Raw genomic sequence first — 22,851 nt, 5'->3', positions numbered from 1 at the left:
CTTTTGCCTCTTTCTAAATGAACTGTAATTTTTCTGTCGGTAAGGTCAGCTATGCTCTTAATTTTATTCGCACATCTCTTTGAGGGCAGAGCCGTGTCCTTAGTACTTTCCATATGAAAGGCCCTTAATTGAAACTAGCATTCATCTCAAGTATTCATCGAAGCCAAAGCATAAAGCCTCGTTCTATTCTCTTTCAGGCCACTGCTAAGCAACAACCTACATAGGATTTATTTTTTATTGCTCGGAAGGGTTTCGGTGAGAGGGTCTTGCATATTGATGCTTTGAGGGGGTCTGTTTTCCTTTCGATGAAGGTTTAGGTGATAGAGGTGAAAAAGCCATGCTTTTCTGTCTCTGATCCTCAGACTTTTAGTTTCTTCTGGGACTGAGAGGGTCAGGGAATGGGGAGGAAGTAGCGATGGAAATGGCAAAGCATGCGGATAACCGACATTCCAGGCGAGAAAACATCATCGGCGTTGTACAAAGGTTCTTGTGTTGCTCTTGCTTTCGGACTGTTGAGAACGACTGCTTGGAGTACAATCAGGAAAAGCCACAAAATCCCAAGCCTGTTGTGGATGAGGAGAGCGTCCATATCGTTGTTGAAGATTTGGGAATAGACAACCCTGGATTTAGCCTCGTTGAAGTTGAGCGCTGCGGGCCACCTCAACCGATCACCATTGGCCGTTCTGCTAGTTCTGTGTCTGTGTGCCAAAGAGCAGCGCTAAAGAAGAAGCTTTTACCACTTTCCTCTTTACCGTTTCAGCCCAGAGTGATCCAGACCAATGAGAATGACTCTGCTCTTGACTCTCTTCTGTATGGTTCTAGCAGCACTAATGTTGGAGATGGTGGTCTTCTCACACCACCGGTCATTAACCTCATACCTCCGACACCTTCCGACGTAATAGACGATGACCAGTTCTTCGATATAAACTCAGAAGAAGAAAGCCTGCAGCAAACTTCAGGCAGTGAAGGAGTGGACAGTATCGGCAGTGCTGCTACAGGAGAACAGGAAAGCGAGGAAGATGTAGACCTAGACGTAGAGTCTGAAGGTAACCGTGAGATCAAAGATGAAGAACATCCACAGGAGGAGCCTCAAGAGGAAGAAACGACCAAAAAGAACAGCGTGGACAAGTCTACAATCCACTTCCTGCGTAGCTCCTTTCAAGTACCCCCTCTTCCTGAATACCCTCGAAAAAGTAAGAGGCATTAGCTGCACGATGAGCCCACTGGCACGTTTTTACAAGACTGGAGAGTAGTTTTGCTTTAACCATGATACATTCTGAAATAGTCACTTTTTTGTTTGCGTTGTCAGGAAGCCTCAATACTGGAATCAGTTTGCTGCAGTTCACTGAACATAATCTGGGTGAGTTTTGATTTGTGATGAATCTTCACAATAGTCTTCAGTACCTGTAGTGGAAACTGGAGTGAAAATTTTTTGAATTGTCACTTCTAAATTTAACATTTGAAATGTCCTATGCACATTTGTAATTCCATATATTAATATATAGTATACCTTACAATTAGTTTTTTTTTTTTTTTTTTTTTTTAAATGATTATAAAGTCAATATTTTATGATGAGTTTATTTTGGACAATTAAAGGGATAGTTCACCCAAAAAATGAAAATTCTGTTATCATTTACTCAATTGTTCCAAACCTGTATGAATAAGTACAGTTTATTTCTATGGGCCTGGAAATTATTTAACTACTTTAAATATTATTTAAAATATAACTGTTACAATTTTACTGGTAGTCCACTGTATGAAGAAATTTTAGGGTATAATATGTCACAAGTTACTTTATTTTGCTATCCTCACTTACATAAATGAACTATAGTGTCCTGCACCCACTAGTAAAAATATATAAAAAATGTCTGAATAATTTTTGGTTTGACTGTATGTTTAATACTAGCTACTTAATTTTATATTAAACAATACTCTATCAAACATATCTAATAGTTCTCATAACAAAAATAAATAAATAAATAAGTTGTGTCTCTATTTAAAAAAAAAAAAAAAAAGAAAAGAAAAAAAAAGTAATGGAAAACTGAAGTGCACTGTATTTGTGCAATGTGCCATATCACCAGAAAGAGAATGAATCAGAAATGTTGGGTATTTTAACCTAACCACAGAAAAATGATGGCACGTGTACATCTACAAATATTTCGAGGTTGGTATGTAGCACAACTACAGTATGTAACCTTTAATTACTGCGTAGCGATTTTTAAGATGAGGCAGAAATCTGAGGCGGTCTGAATTGTTCATCGTCTACGTTTTAGTCTGAAATGATGAAAACTTGTCTCACATGACTCATCCTTTTTTGACAATTTTACTCATGTCCTCATCCAGGTGTGGTTTTCAGCAGAAAGGGCACAGTTCGGATGGTGTGGGTGGACATGCCAATGTGCAGGTCTCATCATGTACAAAGCAACTCCTCACAGCAAAGATATTTAGACCCTTTAGTGAAGTAAGCTGTTGCTTCTTACCGAAAACTAAGATGTTTATTGTTTGGTCTAGGGAAATGACACCCACTGAGGAGCTGTTTTGTGACCAAGGGGTAATCTGTTTAGGACAATGGTGTCTGTGGTGAGGGATAGCTTTTGTACACATTTATCCCAAGCGTGAAGCCATATGACCTGTTCCCATGCATTGTATTCTAATCAGAGACCTTCACACGGTTGCTCCAGGCATTTAGAGAAGTTGCCACAGATCTTCTATAAATGAGTCTCAATGTCTCAATGTCTGTTACATTTCTGTTTGTTATTACACCATTGCCGGTCATGAATAAATGTTGATGACACAGGTGTGCTTTACAGTAAAGCCCTAAATCAGTTAACATTTGAATGTGTTTCATCATAACTCGCTCTTCTGAAAGTACAGCAAGTTTGGTTTGGAGGAAACTGTATTCTCTGGTGCTGTGTTTCACACTGGTCCAGAGTACAGTGGGGGCCCTGTGGAGACTGGGGAAACAGCTGGCAGGGCGGAAAGACCTAGATACTTCCCACGATCCCGAAGGCCTCTCGTGCTCTGATCCTCTGAATATCTGTACCTCTACCTCCTTCGGCCACGTGGTATTCCAGTAATCCAGTTTGCAATTTACTAGCTTTTTGCACGGAGGAGAATGTGTTGGACTGCAGCACATATGCATGTTATTCTCTTGCAGCGAGATCTGGTTGTTGGCTCCCTCAGATCTTGACCTGTGTTAAGTCCTTGGCTTTACTGAGTTTTCTCTGCAGTCTTGGGACAGACTCTGCACATATCCTCTTCCTGTTCACTGTCTAGAACGACCAGAGGCTGTCAGAGGGCCGACTTCACCGCACAGACCGTGTGAAGTGGCCCAGTTTCTGAAAGCCTCCTGTCCTTTGCTGGAGCATTTTAGCTCTGTCTGGGGACTAAACACTGTCTCGCTTTCCTATTTGAAATCATTATCTTTTGTGCTTTTGTATTTTCTGTAAGTATCTTGTTTGTTTAAATAGGACAGTTTCACACAGTCCAGGAAGTTGGACCAATTCTGAATGTCAATTTAAGGTCAATTTAATTTCAATCACACTTGATTGAAGTCACACTCCCTTCCCCTTGCTTGTCAAGGAGTGTAAGTATTGAAATTAAGTGATGTTTTATTTGTTTTTGAGCAAGATTAATAAATGGTGAGACTTGTTAGTGTTCAGTGTTCTTTTATGTTTCTGATATGTTAGTGTTTTTTATTACCATTATGTTGAAGACTTCTATTATTTTTTTATGTCCTTGTGCTTGTAAATGCTGTGCATGACTTAAAGTACAAAAACGTTTATTGCTAACATGCTATTGCTAGCTAGTAGTTAACTGCAAGAGATTAAATTGAGGTTTACATGTATGATTCATGACTTTACCTAATTGAGTTTCCACTAAGCAAATTATTTAAGTTGAGTTTACATGGTAATTTTGTGTTAATGCAACTCATTTCCCACCACTGTCCACAATTGAATTTAGTTTAGCCAAAAAATTACTTCTTATTCACAAAATCAACCCTATGTGCCTGGCACAACTACCATCACACATTATAAAAAATAAATCCGTAAAATAACGGAAAAAGAACTGGCGGCTCATTACCTGGACATTATCCAGTAATTTTAAGGACATTTCCGTTAAACCTAAAACACAACTCAATGAAGTGCAGAATTCTAAATACAGGTAAAACACCTATTAAAAATAATACGGAAAATTCTGTTAAATTAATGCAGTACATTATGCCCTATTTTTACAGATATCTTTTAGAGTGCACTTTTTTCTTACTGCACTCAGAAAGCCAGTGGTAAATGTAATTTTATTTAAAAAGCAATGCCTGCATACATTATCAAATGAACATGGCTAAATAATGATGGCCCTGATTTACTGAGATCCCAAATGAGGAATCCATTAAACTGTGTTTGCTTTGTGAATGTGTTGCTTTGTGTTTGTGAATTGAGCAAACAGCAACATATGCGAATGGTTACTCTGTCACCTTGAAAGTACTAGGTAAATAATGCACTGATAACAGTAGCAATAATGGTTATAATACTATATATAATTCCCCCACTCTTTATGCTTTTCAGGGTGGCATGTTCTCAGGTTATAAATTAATACAGTCTTAGTAAAAAAAACAAAACAAAAAAAAAACAAGCCGCCTTTTTTACATATTGCTATCATTTTTGGTGATGTAAATTGTGTCCACATTGCTTAAATGTGACCCTGGACCACAAAACCAGTTGTAAGTCGCATGGGTAAATTTGTAGCAAAGCCAACAATACATTGTATGGGTCAAAATGATTGATTTTTCTTTTATGCCAAAAGTCATTAGGATATTAAGTAAAGATCATGTTCCATGAAGATATTTTGTAAATTTCCTACCGTAAATGTATCAAAAATGTATTTTTGTGAGTGGATATGCATTGCTAATGACTTCATTTGGACAACTTTAAAGGCGATTTTCTCAATATTTTGATTTTTTGCACCCTCAGATTCCAGATTTTCAAATAGTTGTATCTCGGCCAAATATTGTCCTATCCTAACAAACCATACATCAATGGAAAGCTTATTTATTCAGCTTTCAAAATTGACTGGTTTTGTGGTCCAGGGTCACAAATGTTTACCTGTTGTAGCTTATCCATGTTGTGTGCATGAGATAGACACTGAAATGGTCAAAACTCGTCATTGGAGAAGTCGATTTCGGTCCTCCAAAAGTATTTCAGCCAAAATGAAATATATTCGAAATTTCGGTGTATCACTAATTGCTAGTTTTATCAGTTGGTCTCAGTGCAGCAGTTCTTTCTCATTGAGAAGGAAGTAAGTATCAGGGCATTGAGGACCTTTAGGGGGGAAAAAGTTGCAAATTCTCTCTGTGTTGGCGCTTGTACTCAAGTAAGCCTTTTTTTTTTTTTTAACAGGGCAGAGAGTTCATTGGAGGGATGGGTGGGGTCTTATGTGATGCTCTGGGTCTTGTTCACACACCGTTTGTGGTAAATGTCTGATATGGGAGAGAGTGAGCTTCCAATAATTCTCTCAGCTGTTTTTACAAGGCATTGCAGGGCCTTGTGGTCTGAATCATTGCAATTTCCAAACCATGTTGTTAGGATGCTTACAATTGTTTCTCTGTAGAATGTGGTGACTGGTGAGGATGGGTGGGGGAGGTTTGCCCTCCTCAGTCACCGCAAAAAGAGACTCTGCTGTGCTTTCTTGGGGTGGTACAAGTGATGTGCAGACCCAAAAAATGTCTCCATCCTGACTGTCTCTACAGGAGACCCATTGATGTGCTATGGGAGGTGGTCAGTGCGAGACTTTGTGATGTCGATGTCTCCGTTTGTTTTGTCAACATTTAGAGAGAAATTGTTGTTTGCACAGCAGTCTACTAGATGCTCCAGCTCCTTTCTGTATGATGACTCATCATCGCTGATGAGGCCCACCGCTGCGATGTCATCCTCAAACTTGATGATGCGGTTTGTACTATGTTTGGCAGTACATTCGTGAGCCATAAGGGTGAACAACAGCCCTGGGGGCTCTAGTGCTCAGTATGATGGTGCCAGACCAGTTATTGCCTGAATGTCTGAGGTCAGCCAGTAAGGAAATCCAGATAGAGAGGGAGGAGTTATTGTTGTGTATTCTCAGTTTATCTGTGATGTTTTTAGAGATGATTATGCTGAATATATTTCATGATTCTTCAGGAATCATTCTAATATGCTGATTTGGTGCGCAAGAAACATTTCTTGTCATTATAAATGTTGAAAACCGTTGTGCTGCTTAATATTTTTTGTGGAAACCTTTTGTGGAAATGCTTAGAGTCACTTAATGGTGTTCTCATTTGTAACGCCTTTTAAACATATTCTAGTTCACTCAAAGCTGTCCTGTTGGGCCGAGATAGCTTCATCTGACCATATTCTGTTTGAAAACCAGTTTAATGAAAGTAATGAATATGAGTATTGCAAAACTGACAAATCTATAGGTTCTCTATGGTCAGCCATTCCACCATGTTCCACTTAATATTTCAACATAATAGAAGCCAGTAGTATTCTTCAGGCAATGTACAAACCTGGCTCCGGTGCCAAACACATACTATTCCCTATTATGCAGAATCTACAGGGATCAGACAGTGGGCTTTTGATAGGACTAAAGACCATCATTTCAGTGTGTCAATTCCCAGCACTTGTTTGTTTTTCCTGCTTCTTTTTTATGAAGGAAGGGGAGGGGGTTCAAAAAGCATTGCGGTTATGGGAATGTTAGAATGTCTGCTGTCTGTGGGAAAACATAGCATGTCACTGGTCACTAAACTATGCCACTGGCCAGACAGTCCCTCACTTGTCCTTTTCACTGTCAACCCAGTTTTTCAACATGCCACAGTATTCCATTGTGGTTTGCTGTGTGTTTGCATGTATTTACCGAACGTGCGGACGAGGCTCGTGATAAATTATTGATGACTGATGCTAGAGAGCCAATGTACGAAAAGAAACGGCTTCATTCCCTCCTTAACATTATTAGCTCAAGTATTAGCACTAGCATGCAGAGATTAAGTAGCTGTTTCCGGCTGACATTATTAATTTGACACAAATTCCAACCAAGCTTTCAAGTTTGTTCCACAGAGCACAATACACCAAATATGGTGTTCTGGAGTGTCCAGACTTAAGTTTGAGACCAATTTTTCCCATGTTAGCTTGAAGTTCTACTTGTTTTGTTTCCCAGAGATAGACTCAATGACCCAGACAGAGTTAGGGTTTCTCCAGATCCAAAAGTTCTTTCCCATCAGCTCAGGGATCATCTGCTAATAGTGCTGACATCTTGTTGATGTGTTGTTTTACTCATTTAGATGACCTGAGCAACAAGGATGCCAGCAGCCATGAGTTGCTAAAGGAAGAGTTGAGGCTTCTACCGATGAGCAGTAAGATAAGCATGCTAACACACCAAAAGGTAAAATCACTTGGGATTACCTTTGTAAATGAAACATGTTTATAAATAAAACTAAGAAAATGACATTAATATGATCCATATTTCACACAGAATACATTTAAAAGGCACTAAACATGTACATATGTCAGCGCTAATAGCCTTGTGGGCTGCGCGCGCACCTCAGGCGACCCGAGTTCGATTCCTGACTCAAGGTCCTTTGCCGATCTTGTTCCCCTCTCTCCACCCCATGCTTTCCTGTATTGTCCTATCCAATAAAGCCATAAAAAGGCCAAAATATAACTTAATAAAATGTACGAATGCTCTTTTTTGTCATCCTGTCACAGAAACCAGCTACTAGGTCCTGTAGTTTGGGCGATATGGTGCCGAGAAGTCACACTTTTCACTCCACATGCCAAGGGCAAGATGAAATCCTTGAAGATGAGGAATCCCCACGTCAAAGAAGGATAACTGTTGGTAAAGACATGATGTGACTTTGCTTGGATGACAAAGGCTAGGATGCTCTCCCTATTGTATTTATTGTTTGGATGACTCATATGAAAATGACAGGTCTGAAAATGACCACCCTGCTGAAAAAGAAACCCTATGTTTTGTGTTTTAGATGCTTTCCACTAGGCTTTTTTTCCACTAGGGTAACCAGAAAGACTTTTTTTTGGTTTATAAGATTCTTGCTAGTTGAATATTATGCCAGTGCTGGTCCAAAAGCAAGACCCCAAACTAGCTCTAACCATAAACTAGCATATAAATTAAAGCTAGTCTTTTCAGCATGACAGTGATCTTGTTATTTTTCTCTTCCCAGCATCCTACATTCCCCAGTCAACAGACCAAACTGGAGAAAGTGCAGTGAAGGTATTGCCATTTTTCTCTGAAAAATATTCTGGGAACTTTTTTTTTTTTTTGCTTTTCTGCTTCAGTTTCCAGGTCTTAGTCTCAAGTAGTTTTGGTGGTGATGATAATGCAGTTATTTTCATGATAACATTGTGTCTCATGATCTTAGGCTCTAAGTAAGTCAACTGACATTACAGTACATTACATTACAGTACAGTAGCAGACTTTTTATTTATACATAATGTTCACTGAACATAGACTCATATTTTTAACCCCATTGACCATCTGAAAAAAAAAAGTCCTTTCAAATGCACTCAAAATATTTTGATTCACAGTCAGTGAAATACTGTGCTTTTTCTTGATGAGACTATTGCAAACTACAGCCATTTTGTAAATCTTTATGCTGTTTCACATGAAAATACCCCTCATTTCTATGTACAGTCAAAGTATCTACAGCTTTAGGGTATACACAAGTACACTCATGCAACATTTCATGGGAGCACCGAAAATTCTCCATGGTTAAAGAAAAAATCTCTTAAAGTCCTATTTTCTATCTTTTGTGGTGGAATGTTCTAACTTGGTCTTTTCTGTGTGTGTGCACACATCTTCCATTGTGTTAATTCTCTGCAGAAGTGTGTTCATGAACAGTTATTTGATGAATGTGTCTGCATTGAAAGTTGATGAATGTGTCTGCATGCATACATGTCACAAACTTTAAACATAATTTGTATGTATTTTGAGTTTGTCTGTATCTGTCTGTGTTTAGCAGGATTCTAATGGGTACAGTGCCAAAACTTTAGCAGAGCTGAACACGGAGGAGGTCTGCCAGTGGTTTAGTAATATTGGTCTACAGAAATGCCTGCCCTTCATTAGAGGTAAAGTACAGTTTGCACATTTGTTTTTGTTATTTTCCCACCCTTTTTAAATGTTTTAAATGTTTTGATTCACCAAACATTCAAAGAGACAAATGCATAGACCACAAACCAATAACTGTTTAGATTATGTATTACTCATTTGCACTTTTAAGTTATTGCATCATTTTAAGAAGTACTGTATTTCCATGCATCAACTTAAAAAGAAAGGGAAAAACAACATTTACTAGCTAATACAACACCACAGAGACTTTAACCATTTCTAGATAATGATTTGCAGTGGCTATTTGTTGAATGTTCAAACCAATAAAGATCCATTAGTGTTATTTATCAGACGCAGCAGTTTGAAGAGATGTAAATAATGATGTTGTGGCTTTGGGTGGATCAAACCTTACAGAGGCAGAGTTCAGTGGATCTCACATCGCTTCTATTGATCTCCACACCCTTGAAATCCTTCAATTGTCCGGTCTGGAGGAGAGAGAGAGACTGCTGTCTGCCATCTACCATGAGTTACACCCACCGAACGCCACCACCCAAAGACTCAACTCCCTCCTGGGTACCATAGCACAATAAACTGTTTGAGTTCACATCCCAGTACTTTTGTCTGTAATTTTGTGGAAGCAAACTTGAACTTGTTTTCTTTCCCCCAAAAGAAAGGTTTGGCCCACACAATGTTGAGAAATTCACAGCGGCTTTGGTGTCCATGACCAAGTCAAAATCTTCTCCTCAAGTTAGCAGCAACATGAACCGATGCTCATTTAAATTCAGGTAGAGCGTCCTTCCTCTCTGTAGAATGTAAAACGATGTGAAATCACAAATCATTACCAAAAGGGAATTAACATTATGTTCAAACAGCATTTACAGGTTGACCTGAATATGTGTCATGTTCTCTCTCACAGACAGAAAGAGCAAAATGCTAGATTTCAGAAGAACTCACATCTCATTGAAATCACAGTCAATGGTACCATTCTGCCAATGCAATTTTATCCCATCTAATAGTTCAACATATATACAGTGGGTACAGAAAGTATTCAGACCCCCTTAAATTTTTCACTCTTTGTTATATTGCAGCCATTTGCTAAAATCATTTAAGTTCATTTTTTTTCCTCATTAATGTACACACAGCACCCCATATTGACAGAAAAACACAGAATTGTTGATATTTTTGCAGATTTATTAAAAAAGAAAAACTGAAATATCACATGGTCCTAAGTATTCAGACCCTTTGCTGTGACACTCATATATTTAACTCAGGTGCTGTCCATTTCTTCTGATCATCCTTGAGATGGTTCTACACCTTCATTTGAGTCCAGCTATGTTTGATTATACTGATTGGACTTGATTAGGAAAGCCACACACCTGTCTATATAAGACCTTACAGCTCACAGTGCATGTCAGAGCAAATGAGAATCATGAGGTCAAAGGAACTGCCTGAAGAGCTCAGAGACAGAATTGTGGCAAGGCACAGATCTGGCCAAGGTTACAAAAAAAATTTCTGCTGCACGTTAGGTTCCTAAGAACACAGTGGTCTCCATAATCCTTAAATGGAAGACGTTTGGGACGACCAGAACCATTCCTAGAGCTGGCCATCCGGCCAAACTGAGCTATCGGGGGAGAAGAGCCTTGGTGAGAGAGGTAAAGAAGAACCCAAAGATCACTGTGGCTGAGCTCCAGAGATGCAGTCGGCAGATGGGAGAAAGTTGTAGAAAGTCAACCATCACTGCAGCCCTCCACCAGTCGGGGCTTTATGGCAGAGTGGCCCGACGGAAGCCTCTCCTCAGTGCAAGACACATGAAAAAACACCTGAAGGACTCCAAGATGGTGAGAAATAAGATTCTCTGGTCTGATGAGACCAAGATAGAACTTTTTGGCCTTAATTCTAAGCGGTATGTGTGGAGAAAACCAGGCACTGCTCATCACCTGTCCAATACAGTCCCAACAGTGAAGCATGGTGGTGGCAGCATCATGCTGTGGGGGTGTTTTTTCAGCTGCAGGGACAGGACGACTGGTTGCAATCGAGGGAAAGATGAATGCGGCCAAGTACAGGGATATCCTGGACAAAAACCTTCTCCAGAGTGCTCAGGACCTCAGACTGGGCCGAAGGTTTACCTTCCAACAAGACAATGACCCTAAGCACACAGCTAAAATAACGAAGGAGTGGCTTCACAACAACTCCGTGACTGTTCTTGAATGGCCCAGCCAGAGCCCTGACTTAAACCCAATTGAGCATCTCTGGAGAGACCTAAAAATGGCTGTCCACCAACGTTTACCATCCAACCTGACAGAACTGGAGAGGATCTGCAAGGAGGAATGGCAGAGGAAATCCCAAATCCAGGTGTGAAAAACGTGTTGCATCTTTCCCAAAAAGACTCATGGCTGTATTAGATCAAAAGGGTGCTTCTACTAAATACTGAGCAAAGGGTCTGAATACTTAGGACCATGTGATATTTCAGTTTTTCTTTTTTAATAAATCTGCAAAAATGTCAACAATTCTGTGTTTTTCTGTCAATATGGGGTGCTGTGTGTACATTAATGAGGGAAAAAAAATGAACTTAAATGATTTTAGCAAATGGCTGCAATATAACAAAGAGTGAAAAATTTAAGGGGGTCTGAATACTTTCCGTACCCACTGTATATATTTTTACAATTAATTTTAAAGCTTTGACAAATACCAATATCTATCTGTTATTTTGATTTAGCGTTGGATCGTACAGTTCATTTAAGGACACCTAAAGAGACAAGTGTGGGAAAAGTAATGGAGTCCTGCCTGAGGATGCTGGGAATTAATGAAGACAAAGATCACTTCAACCTGAAAAGCAAAGAAGGTATTGTATTTATAAAAGCAAAAAGGAATAAAATATTTACAAATGTATACATGTTGTCTTTGTATATGTATGGGGATCTACCTTATAGCCAGAAAAACTTATAAGAGACATTTTACAATATCACAGATGAAACCAACACTTAAAGTTAGACTGCAAATACTTGTATATTATTTGCAGTAAAAAAGGCTTATAATATATTGATTTATATTTGCCATTAGTGTGTCCTTGGGGATTATGCATACATACACAAAATAACTTGACTTGCGCTCAATTTATTGTATTATTTTTAGGCCTTTTTCTTTTGTCTTCTTTGGAAAAGATCAGCCATTTAGTCTTGCATTTGGAGAGAATCATATATGGCTTGTGGCTTGTAAGTGCTCTGGAATTTACACAGTGAATTTACTTTTACATACCGTCACTATTTTTCCACGTTTTTCAGATGAGTTCTCCCCTGAGCAGCAGATTGGAGATTTGCCTGGCTCAGAAACAAGACTAATGGAGCTTCACTTGTGTAGGAAGGTAGACAAAATTGTCGTTTTAAGCCGAGTATTTCAATGGATTGAATTAAAACACACAAACATAACTTAGTAGTTAAATTTTAAAATTTAAAATTAAACTTTTGCCTCTCAAAACACAGAAAGATGGTCCTGATTCCCCAAATAACATTCATACCGCCGACGATATTCAGAGCAAAAATCTGCTAAACAACACCGGCAAGATTCGAGAGCTAAACCAACAGGTGGCCTCCCTTCAAAATGTCATCATACAGGTAAATATTCTCAGTCGTCTTGTTGGAGGAAGCCAAAATAAAGCCAAAAAAGTCTTCTTTTTTACCATTTTATTCAAATGCAGACTGGGGCTAGTTGTCACACCAGGAACAATTAGTTTTTGAGTCAAAAGTCCAGTTGCGCAAATTCTTATTTTCTCTATTAGTGGATTTATTTTTGGTTTCTACTTCAAAACTGTCATAAATAAGAATAATTCTTGTGAATTTTTTCCTAAAACTAAAATTTCAGTATCATTGAGTCCACTTATGAAGCATGTCGTCACAGGGTTGTGTGTATCTTCTTTCCTTGGCAATAACAGTGGAAATGTTTTTGTATCCAAAACGTAGAGGTATGTTCTTACACAGAAATAGACTTTCAATAATAAACCTGCCTTGAGGGAAAAAATGTGACAACTAACCCTGTTCTCCACTATTGATTTTAGTTGATCTGTGTCTGTATGATAACCAGGTTCAGGAGCTTTACCATGGCCTGGTGGCCTTCTGTTCAGAGCTGAAGAAGATGGAGGGAGACATGGATGCAGTGCAAACAGACAGCTTGGAAGTGAAGAGGCGTCTCAGCGAAGCCCAGGACAGTTTGAAGAGGAAGAGACAGAGCCTTCAAACACTCAGGGACAGTCTTAACACAGTACCAGTGCAGAAGAATAAGTAAGTATATCCTCTCATCATAAAATAGAATAGAATGTGCTGGAGGTTAATGCAGAACAGTTGAGTAATTATATGGGATTATCACATGGAAAAGAAACTGTTCATTAATGCATTGGTCTTTATGGATAATGATGTGTTGCGTCTTCCAGAAGGAGAGGCAGGAAGAACTGATGATCAGAGCTGGTTTTGGATGTCCTCAGTGTAATTTCCTTGTTGAGACTGTACATCCTGTGACTTTTGATGCTCTGTTTACAGTCTGTTACAGTTTATTTTCCTGTGGCGTCAGTGCTGAAAGTTGCGTTGGATGATGGTAATGGGTAGATCTTTCCTAATTTCCTAAAGTGCAGAGGAAGCTGTTGCCCAGTCCTGCCTCATGATTGGACCCATTATGCCAGCGTTTAATTTACTTTCTTAACATATTAAATATCTACACGGTTCTGACAATGTTTAAAGAAAGTTTCATTATTTACTCACCCTTATGATGTTCCATGACGTTATTTTTTCGTTGGAACACAAAAACAGATTTTTTGACAAGGATCAGCCTTATCATGTGAAAACAGTTACCTTTGCAAAACGGGAATCCGTACCTGTTTAATTTATGAGGTGTGCAAATAAAGAGAGGGTGTTTGAGGAAAAAGCCAGTGTGGGTCTCACCCAGTAGTTTCCTGCTTTTTCTCCGATTTTACGGCCTTTGATTTATTCTGACATCTTTTCGAGCTGGACAGATTGAAAGCAGGAATGGATAAGGGTGTGAGAAAATACCATCATAAATCAATATGTCCAAGTCCTCATTAATTATCTGATAAGCCACTTAGCTTGAAAGCTTATTGTTTTTTGTTTCGTTATGTCCTTCATGTGTTTTGGCCATTTCCCCAGCAAAAATGCAAACAAATCTTTCAAGTTTCAGGGGTTTTTGGATGACATTAATCTAAGATATTTGAGTCTGAGAACATAAGAGGTTTAGACCACTTACATTTATTTAAGATCTAGCCGCAGAATAATAAAGAGCCTAATCTTTGATATAAAGTGACAGAACATTGGAAATCTGTTCAGATCAGCTTCCTGATCCAAGATAAAGGAATAGTTCTCTAAAAATACAAATTTGGTCATCATTTATTTTGTTCCAAACTCGTATGACTTTCTTTTTTTCTGTGGAATGTAGGATGTTCATTTTTAATGGATTGTTATGTCCACTCTTTTCTATATAATTAAAGTGAATGAGATACTGTCAAAGTCCAAATAATAATAATAAAAAAACTTAAAAGTATCATAAAAGTGGTCCATATAACTTGAAATATATTCCAAGTCTTCTGAAGCCGTACGGTAGCTTTGTGTGAAGAATATACTGAAGTTTAACTCATAGGAATTAAAAATCTACAGAATTTATATTTTTAGATGAATGGTTCCTTTAAGAGAGCTCAAGGGAGCAGCTTGTGTTTGTTTACTCCTCAGGCCATCAGAGGTCCGACTTCTGGAGAAGATGAGGGTGAACTGCCAGGTGTTTAAAGACGAGATCACACTGGTCCACCTAAATCGGCAGGTGGCTCACCTGCGTGAAGTTCTGGAGAAGACCCAGGCCAAGGTGACACTGGCTCCCCCGATCTAGTTTCTCAAGGTTTTCAGAGTTTCCTGGTGCAGAATGAAATGATATAGTGCTGACATGTGAACGCAGGCCAGTAGTTATTATTTTAGACCACATTTTAATGAGGCTGAACATATGGTACTAATGTGAGCATTACAGTCTTGGCTTTTCCCAATATGCAAGCACTTTGTTGGACATACAAAAACAGTTGGGGAAAAAATGAATGCAGTTAATCGACATGAAGTCTTGAAGCTTTTCTCGTAACGTGTTACAGCTTTTTTTTTTTTTTTTTTTGCCATCTTTTGCTTCATGGGAAGCAAATTAATGGTGGCATTTCACAATGACAGTCACCACAACAGTAAGCCATTGCCACCAACACCACTCGTTTTTCAAAAGCCAGGATGACACAAAACACTAGTGTAAAACTATCCGCATTGTGACCGTACCGGTGATTCTTTCCCACCTTCATTCTCCTTTAAAGCGGCTCTTTCATCTCATCGGTAGAGACCTAACGAGGTGCCATGAAAGGACACATGCCGACCGGGACTTTGTAAGAAAAGAGCGTGTCACGTTGCCGCCCTCAGGCCACAGTCTTTAGGTGCTGAGTTGGTGGGAAAGAGGCAGTGCCGCTAATGTTTATCATATGACCTAATCAAGGGAAAGGCGCAGGTCAGGCCACAGAGCAGTCTGGGAACTAATACAAGCCTGGGCCCTAATAAGGAGCAGGCTGCCATTTATTTTCCCTAGATTATCTGACAATAAGGAAATATTTCATCATCGCCTCTAATCTCAGCAATCCGTCGCGACTGCAGTGCATCAAAAAAAGACAGGAAGAGGGAGGGAGGAGTTGTTGAAATAGAGCGAAAAATAACACATGGCGACAAACGTGGGGTCTAGAGCTGAAATTCAGGGATTTAAGGGGAAAAACCCCTTTAAGTAATATGTCCCAAACCTTTTCTAACCTTCCCTTTTTTATTTCAACTGAATTACATTTCATTCCCCTTCAGGCCAGAGATGTAGTAGTGGTTGCAGACTCAGATTAGGTTTCACCATTCTCATGGGAAAAGGTTGTTGAGATACTGCGATTGCGGGCAAGCTTGAGAGCTCCCAATATTTAGGCTCACTTTGATTGTTCCCTCTTCCCGATGTCTTTTTGGTCACTGTGTTGAGCTGCACTGGCGGCTAAGAGGCCCAGTGGCTAATAGTTGTGGCAGCTTTTGGCTCTGTTTGGGATTTATAGTCCATCTTGAGGTTGCCATTTTACTGCATGCAACAATTCACTCCGGGTCCCTGCAAATCCATTATTGTAACTGACAGTACCTCACTTATATCATTAATACCAGCCACACTTTTCTAACCAAGTCCGAAATCCTTTCTCATGCGAAACACAATCCTACAATCCGGGGCTTGGCACGACTTCCTCTCCCATCTCATAAGAGTTAGGGGATTTCTGAAGGTGTGCCCGTTTCTCGACCGATTGTTCTTCGCGCAGCACCTCCGCAACATCTACGGTTCAAAAGACAGTTGCCAAGTTATAATCTGCATTTCCATTGTTCAGCTTGCTCTCTAGTTTCTGTTTGCTCTGTGGCCAGTAGCTATTCCCTCACCTTGCTCCATCACTAGGTTAGTATGAAGGCTGGACATTATGAGCTAATGAAAGTGGACTGAAATGATTAATTCTTAAGTACCTGCCCTTTTGCTGCTTCTCTTAAATAATTGAGCGAGGCCCGAGCTATGCGTCCTGCCCTAGGGAGTCCAAACAGTGGGGTGATAAGGGCTCCTAAGCATTTCTGCAGGGGGGTTTCCTGTGTGAGTGAGCTGTCTGGTGCCCATGTCTGGGGAGAGGCTCAGTAGTCTTGGCCGCAGGGCGTTCACACGCCAGGAGACTCAAGCCCTCACCTCGACTTTTCTGCTGCATGTTCAGAGAAACCTGATCACTCTGCATCTATCTTTTCACTCATTTCCTGTATTCAGTCTTTGTCTCAGCTATTGGTTTGGGGGTGTGGATTTATGTGATCATGCATGTTTACTAGTGATGAACTCATTAGTCATGACACATTTATTTAAATGCATTTAAACATAAATATGCAAGAAAAACCAGCTAAAATTGCATTATCATAAGGATAAAATATATATTTTTATATTAAAAAAATACAAAATACAGTTTCATGGCTAGTAAGAAATATTTGAGAAAATTTTCTCTCTCAATTCACCCGCCATTGGCATGTGACAAAAATTTTTTTATTTAAAATTCTGCTTACTCCACAAATAATTTTCTCTACAATAGTCAGATTAGAGAGGCTGTCAGCTTTAACACTTCACACTTTTTCGAGGACAGATCGTCTGACTTTCCATTTCTGTTACTATAAAATGAGAGCCGTGTCTCATTGAGGAGAGCAACAAGATATTCACTGTGTTTGATGCTTTTTCAACTGTTTTTCTTCTTCTTCTTCTTTTCCTGCAGGAGAAAGCTAAGAGGAAGAGCCCTACTCTGACTCAGCTAGTCTCTTTGCAGTCTCCTGTCATGTTGGTGGCCACCCAAGTGAAAGCAGACCCAGACGGTCATTATGGTTTCTCTGCACGCTGGGTAGAGGGCCAGGGATTGATGGTGGTACAGACTGAGGGTACTAGTCTCTGTCTGAATGACAGGTAATTGATTTAAAACTATTTGAAGAATGTTTGAATCTATATTATCAGTCTTTTTTAGCATGCCTTCAAGCTTTCTTTTACATGCACCAAAATGTTATTGAAACATTTAAAGGAACAGTTCACCCAAAAACGGAAATTGGAACAGCATTTTTTGGGCAATCTATTCCTTTAAATGATTTCCACCAACTATAACCTTTGGGTCATAGTCTTAAAAAAACCAAAATGTGAAAGAATGTGAGATCAAAGAGGTCAGTTCAGTGCAATAGATGTTTTGATGAATTAAGCCTCTAATTGGCCTTTCATAAAACATGCCAAGAAACATCCCGAATTTTCCAGCCTTTAAGAGCAGAGAGGATCACAGAGGTTCCATCAGCTCTTGTGTTTTTTCCCCTGTTGCTATGGAAATTTGTAGGAGACAGGGAGCATAACAGGAAAACACTGAAATGTAAAATGTGGATGGCTATGCACAAGGAACAGATAAAAACATGATTAGTACATGAGCTTGCAGTTTGAAGTATTCCATTTTGAGCTGAGTTTTACACAATGTATATGCAAACACATGTACATAAACACAATTAAAGTTATAATTAATTTCAAATGTTTTAGATTGGGATTTAAGCCAGAGGCCTGTTGCATGAAGCCTGAAGTTTCAGAGTAGGTTTAGAGACAAATCCAGATAATCCCAACCTGGTTTAGATCAGGTTCAGCGGTCTCACAATGCTCGGTATAAACGTTCTCTGTCAACTCAGGTTTGATCCAGAGTTTGCGATTAACTCTGAAGTGCGTGCACCTGAAAGTGTCAGACATACGACAAACAGCCAATCACACGAAACATGGAGAGCGTCAGTTTGATTCACTTCTTGCAAGAGGGTCGGCAAATTCACTTCTTTTCTGAAGATTAAGAGATTATTATTATTATTGCTTTAGCCCCAACAGCAGGGGCGCCTTTTACCCCAAACACCATACTTTTACATATTCTTCCGTTATTGAAAAACTGTTTTAAACAAGACCTTTGTCTTAAAATATTGTCAGTAATTTTATCGATTCTCATATGCTACATAAATGTACAACATTTTAAAAAACATTAAATATTAGATCAAATTAGCGCAGAATCAACTTGGCGTTGCTGTTCACGTCAAGGATCAGCCAAATTTTCATATGCTGAACTGAATTTTGTACCATCTAGTGGTTTAAAAGAGAATAAAGTCAAATGCGCCTTTTACCCTGGTGCGCCTTTAGCCCCGTTGTACCCTACATGATGCCCCTGTTAGCAGTGTTATTATTCTGAGAATGTAGTTCTCTGTTTCAGGCTGGTGGAGGTAAATGGGGTCAGCGTCTTGGGGAGCACTGAGGATGAGCTGGAGTTGCTGCTCAAGACTCACATTGCCCACATTATTGTCCTACGCCAACTGGCCCAAGAGCATCCACAGGAAAACCCTTCTGCAATCAGTGATCACCAGGACATACAAGTGCTGCAGAAACACCAAGCAATGTAAACCAACTAAATGCTGTCTTTCCTGTCAATAAGAAGAAACACTGTCTTTCCTAACACTTTCTTTCATGTATTTCTGCAGAAACATAGTCAGACACATCTGAGACAATCATATCTGATGTTTTATCCCACTTATTAACGTAATGACATTTGTCTTGTAAGAGAAGAGGTTTATATGTTCACACTGCATTGCATTCTCTGGGTCATTTCGGGGCAGTTTCAATTTTGGGAGGGTATGACTTCATGTTTTCGGGTTGATACTAATGTAATAGCCATAGTCTCATTTAATGGGTGGGTCAGTCAAAAATTGCTCATAAAAATGGCAATTGCATGGGAAAAAGGCATTTTGAATTCTAAATTGCATTCAACCATGAAGGTCAAGTTAGCAAAATAAATCATTGTCATAACTTTCACTTTGTACAGGCAGCTGTGGTGAAATAGAAGGCAAGGAAACTTCCTATAAGACTGACATTAATGAGGATATAGATATCAAAGCTGGACTTTTTTAAAATGGCTAAATATTTATTTCCATGACAGTGCCTCATGTCAAGGATTGACTCGAGGAGCGAAATGAAATGATGTAGCTGTTAAAGATGTTAAAGGTTTTTTTATATATATATATATATGAATTTGTAAATTATAAGCTTCATGAAGAGGTCTGATTAAAGTTTATTACAATGTGTGAAAACCTGCAAGCGGCCACCATAGGTTATTCCACAGAAATCTGTGTGAACAAAAGAAAGAATATATGTTTTTTCCTACTTCTCTCTTGGAAAAACATAGGCGAATTGTTCAGGTATGGAATATACTGTCAGGAAGGGTGCAATTTTTTTGTTACATACCCTGTTCTGACATTTTTGTAATGTTTTTAGTAGATTTAATCAAGATCTATGTTAAAGGAAAGCCACACACACACACAAAGTGTGACAGATGTGCTGGTTTAGCCCCACGTCTTGATGCCTCTGTGGACCCCATATATCCGGTCTTGTGGTTCAACCTTGTGGGTTTCATTGTAAGCCTATTAATAAAGAAACTGGGCATTCTAACTGGCATTTGGGTCCCGCAAATGGAGGGAGGTGACCTGACCCATGACCTCTTGACCTTTGTGGTGGAATTATGTGGTCATGTGAATCTAACTGTGGGAGTTGAAGAAAGTCTCGAGGAAAGGAATCCTGCTATTAGTAGTGGAAGTGAATTACACTGTGTGTATGTTCAAGTACAGTGTGTGATTCATTTGCCATTGTTCAGACTGTGTTCACAGAGTCATTTTTTTCTCATAGGCTGCTGAAACGTACGTTGTATGAACACTAATCTAAGGTACAACTAGTACATTCATCAAAACCGTCATATCTGTCAGCAAACAAATATGCCTTCGGTGTACTAGCACATGGGAAGTATTAAACAATCAACAGGAAGTGTCCATCCAAACCTTATACGATAAAGATAAAACATGATTTAACTGCACAAACTGTTCACACAAGGGAGGGCAATCCAAACATACTTTCATAAACAGTACTGCTGGCAAGGAAAGAAAGACATTGTGGGATTCTCAATAGCCTACGCCCTTCCCCACCCTCTCTAGTCATGACATGTCTCCTAAAAATGTTTTCGTTATTTTCTTTTTGATAAAAAAAATGCACCAAAATAAAACCAATCATAAAATAAGGAAGAGAAGACTGATTTATAATAATACAGAAATCACACCTAGTTGCACAAGAATCAAAAATGCATGAAAATAAAATAAAAAAGAAAGGTAACACTTCAGACTGTTCTGTCATTAATGAGTAATGCAATATTACCATTCTAAACTCTGATTAACTAATTATTAAAGGTGCATTAGGTAATCTGGGAAATGCTAATGTTAGCCTGCTAGCATTGAAAGCATAAGATTCCATCCTCTCTGCAAATCGCCATCCAAAGCCACACCTCCTCCTAACAGTGTTGCCAAGTCTGCGGTTTTCCCATGGAATTGGGCTATTTTAACACCGTTGCCGTGGGTCGTTTTTCATGTCCGCGGGTTGAAGTGACCCCAAATAACATGATATTTAGGCGCTGGAATGCGAAATTTAGCAGGGGGACCCCACCAAAAAACTTGGATTTTACCCCTGGAACACAATTGGGCTCGTTTTGGGCTAGTTAGCAATTGGGTGGATTTTGTTCTGAAAACCAGATCCAAACCAGACGTCACAAGAGACCGCGTTAAACTACCTCATGTCTCAAAGCACATAACATTATAATAATAATGAACGTAAACAACTTAAGAGAGCTTGTACCTGACTGCTGCAGATTCATTTCGGTGTTGATACCGTTGACATTGATAAGCATAATTCCGAGTTTGACTGAACAGCTCCAGTTAGAACATCACGGGTTGCCATTTTTAATTACGGTAGTTATGGCGTGAACTCAGCATAAGCTCATTGTTTTGATTTGGTAGGAACTGTAAAAGCTGGCTGCTGTTTGTTTGTGGTGCTCCGTGACTGACGTCTGTCTGTATAAACTCTGCACAGCATGAAACACGCTGATGATGTATATCTTCTTCTTCTTCTTCTTCTTCTTCTATGTCTGCGCGAACAGGGTGCGTAAGGCTATGTAAAAATACGAAGCCCCGCACATGACATGCAGGAAATAAAATAGGCTAAATCATCCGCACACTTTACTAATTCGTTCCCTCGATTTATAAATTGTGTGCACGATTTACTAATTCATTCCCTCGATTTGCTAAATTATCTGCATGATTTTTAAATCGAGGGAAGGAATTAGTAAATCGTGCGCATGATTTAGCAAATCAAGGGAACAATATAGTAAATCGTGCGCACAATTTAGTAAATCAAGGGAACGAATTAGTAAATTGTGCGCACAATTTACTTTTTTCCCTGCATGTCATGTGTGGGGCTCCGTATAAAAACATACAGTACGTTGACGGGCAGTTAGGACATCGTATTATTTAATTCAGACTGAATATAATATTCGGATGAACATTTTATTGTCCTACACCTTCTACAGACAATATATATTTATAAAAATACATTTAGACCATTTAACACAGTGATAGCTATCAGGATATGAGGAGATTTTCAACCAGTATAACAAAAAAATGTTTCTGTAGAGAATCACCTATTGCACCTTTAAGTATTAGCACTCAGTTGAATGAGGTACTTCACTATTATCTAATCAATAGCCTTACAAAAACCTCAAATCCTTACAAAAACCTCAAAAGTTTACAATGACTTCAGTCATTACTAGGGAGTTATCATTCATTTCACTTTAGAATACTGTTCCAAATAATTAGCAATTCCTTCTGAAGGATTTGGTAATCATTACTAGTGGGTTACCATGATCTTTACTTTTGAATTAATTATACATTATGCATTATTCACATTAATTACTAATACTTACTAATTCATTAATCAGAGTTTCTTGTTAGTTAATAGTAGTTACTAGAATGTTAATATTGCATTACTAATTTGTTCACGTGTAGCTATTTATTAATGACGGAACAGTATTCTAAAGTGTTACCAAAAGAAATTGTGGCAAGAAATATTGAATATTTCTATCAGTTGATAAATATTGCGGAAGTGAATACAGAAAAAACAAGTCTGATAACTATTAAAAAAAAAACACAAGCCCGCCTAAAATTATTATTAATCTGTTGTGTGCCAATCATCAAGATTATTAGAGTAATATCATTTTGGATGTAATAAACTTGATAATTACTTAAAATAAAATGTACTGCTGTGTGTAAATGAAAGATTTTTTTTTATTATTCT

The 22,851-nt window shown here is 38.8% G+C and overlaps 1 protein-coding gene across 1 annotated transcript; it reads left to right on the top strand.

Moving 5' to 3' along the window:
• The first annotated feature begins 1,315 nt into the window (after positions 1-1,315).
• Positions 1,316-20,130, top strand: LOC127525158 (uncharacterized). Its single transcript, XM_051917507.1, has 15 exons — positions 1,316-1,360; positions 7,307-7,407; positions 7,731-7,860; positions 8,204-8,253; positions 8,999-9,107; positions 9,502-9,660; positions 9,758-9,872; positions 10,004-10,065; positions 11,804-11,929; positions 12,369-12,448; positions 12,567-12,698; positions 13,165-13,361; positions 14,814-14,943; positions 17,408-17,592; positions 18,902-20,130. Exons 2-15 carry the CDS (start codon positions 7,372-7,374, stop codon positions 19,086-19,088), a joined length of 1,698 nt encoding a protein of 565 aa, XP_051773467.1. The 5' UTR covers positions 1,316-1,360; positions 7,307-7,371; the 3' UTR covers positions 19,089-20,130.
• Positions 20,131-22,851: the final 2,721 nt, after the last annotated feature.

The sequence above is a fragment of the Ctenopharyngodon idella genome, chromosome 13, assembly GCF_019924925.1.
Source record: "Ctenopharyngodon idella isolate HZGC_01 chromosome 13, HZGC01, whole genome shotgun sequence".
Taxonomy (NCBI): Eukaryota; Metazoa; Chordata; class Actinopteri; order Cypriniformes; family Xenocyprididae; genus Ctenopharyngodon; species Ctenopharyngodon idella.
This window is presented reverse-complemented; position numbering and strand designations above follow the sequence as displayed.